The sequence below is a fragment of the Danaus plexippus genome, chromosome 20 (assembly GCF_018135715.1).
Source record: "Danaus plexippus chromosome 20, MEX_DaPlex, whole genome shotgun sequence".
NCBI lineage: Eukaryota > Metazoa > Arthropoda > Insecta > Lepidoptera > Nymphalidae > Danaus > Danaus plexippus.
Window position 1 is genome coordinate 5,370,605 of NC_083550.1, and position 13,152 is coordinate 5,383,756.

General features: G+C 36.2%; 2 protein-coding genes across 4 annotated transcripts in view; one reads left to right on the forward strand and one right to left on the reverse strand.

Annotated features, from left to right (window-relative positions):
* Positions 1-13,152, forward strand: part of LOC116774139 (UDP-glucosyltransferase 2-like) — a 217,049-nt gene that overhangs the window by 166,654 nt on the left and 37,243 nt on the right. The window lies entirely within an intron of this gene.
* LOC133319422 (UDP-glucosyltransferase 2-like) lies at positions 1,013-8,516 on the reverse strand. The gene is made up of 8 exons (XM_061523766.1): positions 8,318-8,516; positions 5,388-5,478; positions 3,406-3,595; positions 3,136-3,327; positions 2,408-2,627; positions 2,106-2,325; positions 1,550-1,769; positions 1,013-1,392 (listed from the first exon to the last, which is right to left on the reverse strand). The coding sequence occupies exons 1-8, from the start codon at positions 8,471-8,473 to the stop codon at positions 1,113-1,115; spliced, it is 1,569 nt and encodes a 522-aa protein (XP_061379750.1). The 5' UTR covers positions 8,474-8,516; the 3' UTR covers positions 1,013-1,112.

The window sequence follows — 13,152 nt, forward strand, 5'->3', positions numbered from 1 at the left end:
CGCAATAAGGAAAGCACTCGTGTTCAAGTGTCTTATAAAAATGTTACTCTATATAAGATATTATATTAAATAATAAAACGCGAATAATAGCACTGCACCATAATTCCGAGCACGCAACGAATGCCGAATTTGCGATACGACTGCTGAAAATTACCCGAGTATAATGGGAGGATTTCAAACTAATACGATTCACTATTTTATCTTTTAAAAGTATTTTATCAAGATTTTTTATTTATAATTTATTTTTTTATTCTCTGTTAATATACGCAATTCAAATTTCTAAATACGTTACTGAAAAACTTTTTTGCCACAATGTGACGAATGTTTTTATCTGTCTTGTAACGGTATACGACCGACGTCTTACGTTGATACGCCTTGTCCATTATAATGAACATATTTTAACTGTCCGCGGTGCTGAGGGAGCCCGAGCTAGTAAAAATCTAACAATTCAGCCTCAATAATAACAAAGTGCATGGAGGGTTTTAATGGGTCCAAGTTTCCCAAACAACCCCCTTCCCAGCGGAGGTTGTGGTTCAAGAAAGTTTTCCTTCGTCAAAAAAGAAAGAAGCACATTTGTGCTGCCTAGAATTTTTGGTACTTAACTAGAGATCTATTGAATTCTAAATTTACTCAAACTTTTTGTGTTTCATAGTGGTTAGTGTATATGAAATTTACTTTCTAACTTTATTGCAGATATTTACTAAAAAATATTATATTAAAAAACTACTCAAGCGTCTCACTTCGTCTATGCATATGGAAGTTATAATATAAAAATACATGTTTATAGTTTTAAAACCGAATGTTTGAAAAAAAAAGTATTCATATATATTTTATTTTAGCTGATGAAGGTGATTTTGTTTTAATAACATTGCTTTCTTACTAATAGAAGGAACTAAGATCTATTTATAATAACACTAAATTGTACAATAGTGTATATTGTATAATTATGTATGGCGTTTGTATATCTATAGAAATTTATAGATCACTAAATGTTAAGAAAAACTCAAGATAATATTGTTTCTTAAACAATAATATGACATTTATTAGAAGATAAGAAATTTTAGATTTCTTGCAATAACATATCTTTGTGTAACAGAAGATAAATAACGCATTTAGTTTAATTTCTTCTTAGCCTGATAAGACCTAGATATGAAAGTGCGCAAATATTTACAAGCATACGATATTAATATAATAACTCCAAAAACGATTCCAATAACTAATAGTAAAACATCCAAGTACAGTTTTTGGTAGAACGGCACGCGTAGTGCAACGGAGCGAAGATGTGGTGCTCCGTTCGTCCTGACCACTAACTCCACGCCCTGAACCAACCGCTGTCCTGGATCTGAATCAGCATTGAACAGAGATGACAGTTCCTTCACACGAGTGCGGTAGCTAGAAAACAATAAAGTTTAAAATATCTCATTTATCTCAATCTACATAACACTTTATATCATATACACCACAAAATTTCACATTGAAAAACAGAAAAATAAACAAATAAGACTTATTAACTCTAGTACATTTTAAAAAATTTTGTAGCTTCTCTTACCTGGCATTTCCTAATACTTCCCTTATAGCAAATCTTAATTCTTCCGGAGTGTTTTCACTTATATCTACACGCCTGCCGAATCCTTTAGCGACAACTTTGTTGACATTAAGGAATTGGTCGGCAAAGAATGGTATACCGATAATTGGCACGCCATATTTTATGGTCTCTAACGTTGATAGAAGACCACCGTGTGTTATAAAAAGTATGCAATTAGGATGTGCTGAAAGAAGAATTTTTATTTTATTTTCTATTTCTCTCAATTCTGTTTTTGAATGACTGAAATTGTTGAATAGACCGATGTCTACATAATGAGAGGCTATAATATCCAAAGCTATTATACTTCTATCCCTAATCAAATTCTATATACCCCAACTGACAAAAAACGCTTCAAAGATCTAATTATTCATTAAAAACGTACCTAATGATTAAAATTAATAAGTCGACTTATTTGTAAATGTATATATAGAGAGAATTGAAACTGTCTTAACGTTACTCTTAAATAAATGTTGTATTCCAGCAAATGCTTCAGTAAATTTAAAATGATTTGAACCCTTACCTAAAATACTTTGTTGTGGAGCCCATGTAACGATATGCACATTTTTAGGCAAATCAGTCATTTGTTCATCAAACTTCCAGATAATTTCCTGTTTTAACTCACTAAAAATGTTTAGGAATCGCTTTTTAACTGCACTCGGTATTTTTCTGCCTTTCAGCAAACTGCCCAGGCTAAAGTATATTACACCATCTTTGGCTGTATCCATGATTTTTTGTAAATCCTTAACAAATATTAGACGTCAAAAATGTGTACAGTTGAGTTACTTTGGAAACTTATTTTTTTATAATATAATATCGTTTTACCTTTGGCAATGGTTCAACAGTTTTTTTGATGTGGTATCCTCCGACGTGCCAGTAATTCTGCGGCAGTGCAATTGCTTCTCCAACCACTATATGTGAATTGCCAAGCATGAGGGATGCATTGTAGCGAACGTCGTTGAAAGGTGGTAATTTTATACCTCTTTCTTTGGCAGCCGGTCCGTATATCTCTCGAAACATTCTTTCTTTTTCGTCAAGATGCCACCTGAGGCAAAAATACGAAAAAAATAGTTTTTTGAAAGTTGGAATGATTTGTATAACTAAGATATAAATCCTTAAACCTTTCAGAAGTACGTTATATATTGTATTACTTTTTTACATTTTATTCAATATATAATTGGACTTGCTATTTACGTTCGAAACAAATGACAGTGTGAGAAAGAATAAACTAAAGCACAAACTGAACCTAATTGCATTTGTATTTTCGTGTCAGGACTATTAATTTTCAAGTCAGTCACTTATTTGAAATAAAGTTTTATAAATTTTATAGTTTAACCAATAACGTAACGAAAAAATTCGCAAAAAATTTGGGTCATTGACTAAAATATTTCCGTATTCAGTAGATTAATTTCATCACTTGAAAGGTCGCTATTGAAATTGAAATTCACAGAAACGAAATGAACTAGTTTAAATATTCATGGTATTCATTTCGTTAAAGCTTATATTAAAATCTGTGACGATCATTTTGTGTCAATTGTCATTAATATACTCACCAATGATATAACCATGTTCTCGATATAGTCCAAAGTTCCTTCACCCTGTTCAAAAAACTGGAAGAATATTCTGTACTCATATGATGTCGAGCGTAAGCCGGATTTAAATAGTCATCTATGAGTGCCAACACGGTCGTATGGACATCCATAGACGAAAGCCATATCAGAGGACAATTGAATACTGATGAAAATCTAGAACGAAATGTTTTTATCTTCTTCTTACCATAAATGTTTGAAAATCTTATACCAATTCACAAATTATTGACGTACCCAACTCCTAACTCCGTATAAGCCCAATCCACTATTACAACATCAAACTTAACACTTCTATCTTTCATAAATTTTTGGACAAAATCTACTCGTAATGTGTTATTCAGCAAATTGTCAAATATAACCATGTATTTAAGTTCATCTTGCATATTCAATTCCTTATTCATGAACCTGTTCACGTCGAAAATATCTGGAATATAATTATATATTTATCTCTAAAACTTTTAGACATGAAAGTGAGATTAAATGTGTTACTTTTAACACTAATAATAATTCTTTAAAGTCTTAAATATTGGAGGCATATTTTTAAAAGTTATGGGCAAAGTAGGCTACCTAACATTAAATTATCTATATGGACTACATTCTCAATATTTCTATTGCTTTTGCTTTTTTATTACAAGACTCAGTTCTGGGTCCTCTCCTGTGGAATAGCGGCTACGACTAGGTGCTGCGCATCGAGGTTCCAAATGGCTTCAGCGTGGTTTATTACGGGGTCAACCTAATGGCATGTGTGGCTGAAACGGTCGTTTCTAAGATCCGGCAGTTACGACTGAGGTGGCACTCCATAAATCCGAGGCCATGAGCCTTTACGGCCGTCGAAATGGGCCACCTCCAGGTGAGTCCCGAAAAATGGCAGGAGGGGTTACCATTAGCATCAAGTCGTCGACGAAGTAACTCGGTCTTGTCCTCGATATCCGGTGGAACTTCGCGGAACACTCCCGACGTTAGGCTCCTAAGTTTAAACGGACAGGGGCTGCACTCAAGCGGCTCCTGCCTAACTTAGGGGTGCCGAATGCCTCCTGCCGGAGGCTGTATTCAGAAGTCATGCAGTCCATGACCCTTTATGGAGCCCCTGTGTGGGTGCCAAATTTGATCCGCAACGGGCTCATGCGTTAATCTCGTCTCAGAGGGTTATGGCCATTTGGATAATCCGTGGATATCGCACGATCTCCGGGGAAGCAGTGAAGCTCCTCGCCGAATCACCGCCATGGTATCCTGAGGCGAAGGCGCTGGCGCACGTCTTCAGTTTGCGCGCTAAAGCTTGTCGCCACGACCAAGCTCCGCTACCGTGCCAGATCAGAGCGTGGCAAGATGAATTCCAGAGTGATCTCATGACACAGTGGAAGGAACGATTTTCTCAGCTGAAGGCCAGGCTCGCTACTATCGCAGCGGTAAGACCCCTCTTTGAGGAGTGGCTGGAGAGACGCTACGGGGTCTTCACCTTTCGCCTGACGCAGGTGCTTACCGGACTCGGAAGTTTTGGGAGGTACCTATTTTGGATTCAGAGGGACGAAATGCCTGGGTGTCCACATTGCGACGACCAACCAGAGGACACGGTGGAGCATACGGTGGCGGAGTGCCCAGTTTGGGCTGAGCTCCGCCGTGTTCTAAGGGTAGCCCTCGGCGGCGACACCTCTCGCTCCCGGCCTTAGTTCAAGCCATGGTGCGGAGCAAGAGGCTCTGGGAAGCTGTCTCCTCCTTCGGCGAAGCAGTCATGCTGACTAAGGAGGATGCGGAGCGCGTGAGGGAAGGATCCTCCTCACGCCAAAAGCCGCCGAAGGGGACGGTCCAGGCGTTAGGGATGGCGAAACGATCTCCACCCACCGTAAGTGCGGGTCTCCGGACGGCGAGCAAGGGTAGCATGTCACCCGATCAGAACAAGACCCGAACGTACGGCGCGTAGTGTACCGCGCGTGCCTCGAAGAGCAATCACACCACCACAGATGGAGCCCTAGAGCCGATGCCAAGCCGGGTTGCGGGTGCAAGCACAATTATGTATCGCCTCCTGTCTAGGAGTAGGAGAAGGTACGGGGGGTTTTTAGACAATAGGAGTCTGACACTCCCTCTTGCCCCTACCAGGACAAGATCATTTGATGATTTTCGTCTTTTAAAAAAAGAGGCCTTAGTAATCATCTATCATAGTTTACATGAAATTAACAAAAACATTATTTAGAGTATGTTTAATAATACAGTATTCCGACCTTCTGACAAATACTTGAAATTTTCAAATAAATCTATCTGTCGAAGTCTGGCTGGCGGATTCTTAATAAGTATCGGAGTTAAGTAGGTGACCTGTAAGAAAAATTTATAAATAAATAATTGCTTTTTTTAATGTATTTAAATAAAAAATAACCACGAAGTGAAAAAAATCTTGAGAAAAAGGTTATCAGTATCACCTTTTATACTGATAACCTTTTTCTCAAGATATAAGTTATTTTGGTTTTAAAAATTCCTTCGAAAGAAAAAAACTCAAAAGTTTGTTCACATTTTAATTGTCTTGTGCCATAAATTCAAAGAAAAATCGTTTCTACTTTTCACAACTTTTTCATAGTGTGTAATATTTCTTTGTAACATTTTCAACTCGCATGCTTAAGACTCGCCAGAAATTGCAAATATTATATTGATAAATAACTACGGGTCCTACATGGCTAAATGACCTAAATGTAGAAAAAATATTAGAAAAAAATTAAGAATAGATTACACACGAATAAAAAACCATTTTGATAATAGAATAATACATAATAATCACAACATTTTAAAACTTGATTAGACTATTTATATTTCCATATCACTCATTCGAACACAGCTTCCGCGTGATTACGTCTCTCGCTTTACACTTCACTCACATACTTATACATATATTGACCTATAATTAATGTATCATAAATATGCACGTATATCCAAAGAGCAGCAATTAAAAAACGTTTAAACGTCACAACAAGTTAGTCATAAAATTACATAAAAATACCTTTTAACATTTATAAATTACAATGCATTTCAATCCATCCATACAACGAAATCCATTTTGGCCTTCGCTGACGATATCGCAATACTGACACGTAACCCCAAACGCTGTCAAGTACTATTGGATGAATTGGATAAATTCTGTGAGTGAACCGATGGATTGAGGACAAAACCAAGTAAATGTCACTGTCTGTGTCTCGGTAGGCAGAATACAAGAAACACCTCATACGATCCGGGATTATCGTTACGAGGTCAATGCATTTCTACGGTTAAAGAAAATGCACCATTTAAATTTCTCGGTCGGAAGATTGATAATATAGGTCGTACTCCATTAGGAATAGTAGATAGCTTTTTAAACGATCTGAACAAGATAGATAGCCAACAGATCAGTAACGTTAAAAAAGCTTGGATCTACGATAATTACCTAACTTCACGTTTGAATAGGCCTTTCCTCGTCAATGATTTTAAAAAAACCCTTTTGTCAAAGTTAGATGCAGGCGTCATAAAGATATTAAAGTTGTAGCTCGGGCTCGCGCTGATGGCTGATTCATCGGCTTAATTCAGGGATCGCAATAGTTTTGGGATGAATCTAAAAAAGCCATCGGAGCTCTATAAACACCTGAGAGTTTCCAAGAGATATATCCTGGGGATATCCCATAATGACGTCGTTACATCGCTCCCAAAAGACGAAGATGCCCCAGAGCTAGAGTCACGGCTTCAATTCCACAAGCAGTTTATTATAGGAGCACAAAATAACAGAGTAGGGTTAGGATCAAATAAGAAAGTCCAAGATACGGATATATTGATGTCTTTTATTCGGCAAGACGAGAATGATAAATATAAGATCCATGCAATGAGTTTAGAAATGCAGAAGGAGTGGTTAGACATAGGAGATTTTTGCATCCCATTAGCACTAAAATGGCGCACCTTAATCCATGATTGGTCGCCAGCATTGCTAAAATTCTATCTCAATGCGTTCCAAATGACTCCCAGATCAGAGTAATTTAGTAAGATGGGGTAAAGGTACCGAAAAGACTTCCTATATCTGTGGGAAGGCAGTTGGAACTGCTAGGCATTGGAAATCACACGTGAAGCGGTTAGTCTTTCGGTAGCCAGAGCGTAAAAGGAAATAATCACAAACGAGCGATCAGTAGGTTTTGTGAGAGAGGGCACTAGGGCTATAAAAACAAATGTCAAGCCTTACTCCATCCTTTAAAGCCGCTTCGGGTTGGACTATAATGCGGGATACGTATGAAAAACAATACAAAATCCCCGAGGATATTTGTGCGTTGGCCTCCAGACCAGACATATTTATATATTCGCGAATTTTAAAGCGCATTGTGATGATAGAGCTTACGGTTCCTTGGGAAACCAACATCCCCAAAGACCATGCTATCAAGGCCAACAAGTATTACGAGCTCACAAACGAACTCACTCGAAATAGGTTCGTCGTGGATTTATACGCGGTATAAGTGGGAGCGAGAGGTATTACGGCTAAATCTCTCTACAACCAACTAAAAGACTTGGGCTCGTCCAGAACTCACATCAATTCATTCTTGGAACGTACTTAGAAGGCAGCCCTAATAGGTTCTTTTCAAATTTGGTTAGGTAGGGAGAGAAGCTTGGATAGTGGAGGTGAGCGTTTAGCGCGCGTTAGTTAAGGGCCCCTTAAACCTACACCTGGGTCGCAAGTCCCAGGCACTGTTGAAGCTCCTCTCCCTGCAACGCGATGGACCCGGCACCCGCATGGTGAATCCATTGAATGCTAAGAGGTTTCGTCTCATTCTAAAGTACACAACACAAACAAACAAAAAAGTCTTTCTCGTTTTATGTTTAGATCTTTCTATTTTACAGCATAATGTTTGATTCAGAGACGATTTTAATGCTGTTTCCACTGAAAGGTATATAGATGTATCTTGACTTACAGATGACACACAAAATATGATTGGTCGTACTGTTCTCAATTTATTTACAGTTATGATTTAATATTAATTTGGAATAAAGAAACGCTTAAGCGAACAAAGCCATAGTCAAAAGCTTGTGAAAAGTAAAAATCGAATATTAATAAACAAGTTGTTTGTACATGAAAAACGTTTATGCACCATCACAATCTGGTATTCTGGTAGACAGTAAGTGGAAAAATACAATATTCTAAAACTAGGCTTACCTCATGTCCAGCCGCTAACAAATGTCTTACAACACCCTCCCCCAAGATGGAGTGACTCTTCCCGGGCACAGGGAACACCAGCAACACTTTGAACGCATCACAGTTATATAATATTGCTAATAAAATAGCAACTCTCGCAATTATCGCAACGAGCATCTCGTCAGATAAGTCTAAGAGGACTGAAGTTATACTGTGTTTGAAAAAATTGCGTGTCTTTTATTACAAGTTATAAATAAATATCTATCTATTCCTTCGTCACGCTTTATCTTAATGTCAACATTAATAAATAATTCTAAACAATAGTACTAATAAAAAAGCGTATTAAAATAGCAACTCTCGCAACTAGAACGTCGTCAGAAAAGTCTCTTAGACTGGAATGTTATTGTACATACAAATGTGTCTATTTCTAGATATACCTATAGAAAATATATTATATTTTCCGAGTTTAAATAACTGAATTGAACTCATTTTACAACATTAAAACATGTTGCATCAGGGTAATTCGTATGTGACCTTTCGCTACCGGCCGTAGTTCAGGCTATGGTCGGTAGTCAGAGGGTCTGGGCGGCGGTGGTCTCTTTCTGTGAGGTTGTCATCTCGCGGAAGGAGACTGCCGAAAGGGGGATGGAAGATGATCCCTCCTCGGCGCCGATGCGCCGACGTAGGCTGGGTCGTAGGCAGCGGGCTTATGCCCGCCGAATGCCTCCCCAGTGAGAGGAGCCTGCGGGTGTCGGAGGGGTTATCCGATGCCCAATGATCCAGGCAAATGGAGAGCTGCAGGCCTTCGTTCTGGCAGGCAGCTCTTGGAGAAGGAAGGGGGGTGTGGGTGGGGCCCACCTCTCCTACCGAAGACGGAGTCCCCTTTTAGGGGCTCGTGCGTAGTGAACGGATGAATGGCAAGCCGTCCCCGTTACACTAGCTTACGCACTGCGCCGAGAACGTCGAGGTGGTTTTAGTAGGTAAAAATCCCACATGCCCCGACCGGGTTCCCCCTCGGAAGAAGTCTTTTAGAAGATCTCCCCTCATTAAAAAAAAAAAAAGTATAATTCGTATGTAAGCAGTTTTAAACCGGCATAAGAAGCTCTTCCTCAAGATGGTGATACTTAAAAAATTATAATAAAAGTTTTTATCGAGTTGAATGTTTTTATCTGTCTTGTAACGATATACAACCGACGCCTTACGTTGATACGCCTTGTCCATGATAATGCTTTTTATTTGCTGAGATTATCTCTCAAACATATTTCCTTAACAGAACAATGATCTTAAATCAAAATTATAAGAACAGATCTATGTTTAATTACCAATAAACATTAAATTACATATGCCTTTTTCAAATACATACACATACATATGTGAACTAACAGTTTTTTATAATATTTTTCAAGTAAATTCATTCACTAAAACATACACTTCGTAATATATTTTACTAATAAATAAACCTCAAATTTCATCTTTCCCTATAAATGGACTGTTCTTATAAAATTTTAAATGTATATTCGCAAAAACTGTTAACATTATGTCGTCTGTGGTACATCAAATTGTTTAGCTGCTTTATAGGTAAGTCTGAGAATGTAAAGATAAAAATCTTGAATTTTCAATCATTCATCACTTAAATGAAACTTTTTCCATCAAAATATGTATACAAAAGAATAATTTGATTGCCAGCTCTGTAATCACATATGTAGATGAAATTCTGCTATTGATGAGGGTTCGTTAATTATGATTATAGGTTAGTTTATGTACATATATCTATCTATATATATATATTATAAAATAGAGTACCCCGAAGCGTCTGTCTGTCTGTCTGTTCGCAATAAACAGAAAAACTGCTGCACCAATTGTCAAGCGGTTTTCACCACTCAATAGCGTGATTCGTGTGTACATTAACGTTATTTGTTGAAAATGTCGGGAAAAAATGAGTCGTCTGTCACTTTTAACGAAAACGCTGCCAAAACCCTTTGAGATATAACAAAAGAATGTAAGGTGGAATTGTGTATTTTATATAGGTCTACGGAAAAGTCCGCGATGGCATATGTCTATCTCTTAAGGATAACACACTATATCAATTTTACAACTTTTAAAAATTGGAATTCCTAAAGCGTTTTTTGGAAAGCTATTTACATAAGTAAGGTACTAAGTCTTATCAAAATAAATAACTTCGTTCTCAAGCCTACATCAGTATCTATAACTTACTTTTTAAATCATTTAAATCGGGCGTATCATTTGAAAGTTATCATAATAGAAGCTTAACAATTCTTAATTAAATAGGTTATTTTATATTTTTTGTAAAGAGCCCGTGTAAAGCAGGGGCTGTTACGTAGTATAAATGTATATATAACTTTTCAATCATAGCAAGAAGTTATTCACGGTATCTTAATTTATTTTCCTTATATTTTATTTACATGCCATTACGATAACACTCATACGAAGTTGCAGTTTTGATTTTTTTCCGGTTCTTTCTAATTAATTACTTAAACAAACAGAAATTAAAAAAAAATATAAATCTAGTTAAGAACTTTTTCATAGTGGTAATACATAACTCTCATGTAACTCTAATTATTAATTACTTACTTTATAAAAGTGGAAACGAAAACTTTAATATAACAAATTTTTGCTTTTATATTCAATATATTTTGTATCATATTTATAATAATGTATGATCTCACAACAACTTTAACCAACTTTAACACAACTTTAACCATAGCTCCGACTTGACTGTAGCTGTTTACCCTAATTGCTCTGACAGCGTCACCGTGAGGGGTAAAATTTTTACGCTTAACAATAATACGTAATAGAATTTTCAACCAAAACAAATTCATAACCGAGAGATGAAGCCGACAACAGAAAAGACGTTTTTATCCAGCAGATCACTTTAGAATGAAATTAATATTAATACAATTCCTGGAAATAGATTGCTGTGAGTTCCGCAGCGGTAGCTTCACGTTAATTAGCTGTCACGTGTGATTTTTTTATTACATTCCTTTATAAAATATACAGTTAATTAATAGTCACATAACGCTAATGTGATCATGATGTAAATGTTTATAGTGTTATTCTGTATAACTTTAAACAGTGAAAAAAAATATATAAACTTAAATTATATATAAAATTCATAATCTTATTATAAAGCTATATATAATATAATATAATAATAAAGTTTCGTAGTAAATGAAATCTTTTTTAACGAACATATTTTTCGACTGTTTTTAATTTAATTCAAATATATAGAGTTTTTTTGTTTTCTTTTTTCGTTATTATTCTCACTGTTTTGAAAATTATTACTTATGGCCCTATGAAGATCACAGTTGTTTTACTAACATAATATTATGAATTCGAACTTTTGTAAGGAAAGTAATAAAGATGTTTGTTTTTATAAAAGCAAAACCTCTGGATTTTGGTTTAAATGGACTAGAATTTTTAATTAACTAGCAATAAATATAAAAAAATAATTATTTATTATTGTTAGCGTCTATAAATTAACGATAGCTGGAAACACTGCTAGCCATTAGAATCATTTAAGATCTGCATGAACTTTATCGATAGATTCAACAGATTTTATCTTCTATTTGAACCTTTCAATACTTACTCGGACATTAACATTTACCCGCTCAGCCGGATACCAAAGGATTGCTACGGATGGATCGGAAAACGGTTATTCAAAGATATTCGAAAGGCTTTTTCTTTATATGCGAAACAGATTCTGGCTGCAACTTTTTCTGTATACATTGAGCTAAGTTTATAAAGAATTTGAAAGGTAAATACAATTTAACAAATAAAATAAATATAAACAAATCCGGCAACTGTTTTTACGAATGTCACTAGATGTAAGACAATCTGAAAAATATATAAATCTCTTTATTATAGCATAAATGTCACTGGCAGGAAGATTCAGTAAATTAAAATAGTTAAAAATATGTCACTGGATCTTTAGTTATAACATTTCTCATGTTGAAAGACACTTGAAACAAACTATGTAACTACGTTACCAAGTAGGAGCTAACAGTTACTCGGGTACGATAAATTAAATACGGTCTTCATAGCTCCGAACTAGTTCTACAATTTGTCAGCTTATTTCTTAACAAGAAACTTTTACTAACTTTGGACACTTTATTTTAATTGTCTTATGTTAACAGTTTTTGCGAATATACATTTAAAATTTTATAAGAACAGGCCATTTATAGGGAAAGATGAAATTTGAGGTTTATTTATTAGTAAAATATATTACGAAGTGTATGTTTTAGTGAATTTACTTGAAAAATATTATAAAAAACTGTTAGTTCACATTTGTATGTGTACGTATTTGAAAAAGGCATATGTAATTGAATGTTTATTGGTAATTAAACATAGATCTGTTCTTATAATTTTGATTTAAGATCACTGTTCTGTTAAGGAAATATGTTTGAGAGATAATCTCAGCAAATAAAAAGCATTATCATGGACAAGGCGTATCAACGTAAGGCGTCGGTTGTATATCGTTACAAGACTCAGCAGATCGAGGAAAAACAGTAACGATCGAAATACGCTTCAGTGCAGCTGGAAACTATATGCCACCTATGCTTATCTTTCCAAGAAAAAGGATGACACCAGAGCTGATGGTAAATTCACGAGCGGGTGCTTGGGGCACAGGCAGTGATTCGGGCTGGATTACTTTCGAGCTGTTCCTCCAATTCTGCAGTGTGGGTGACGGGGCCCACCTGATCATCTGGTGGGTCAATACCTGTCGGGGAGTAGCGAAGAATGCTTCGGCGATACCGGCCCCTCTGACACATGGGTACATGAGGGACACGGGTTGGTTTTTTCCAACCCGACAAAAAAAAAAGATGAAAGTGGAGAAG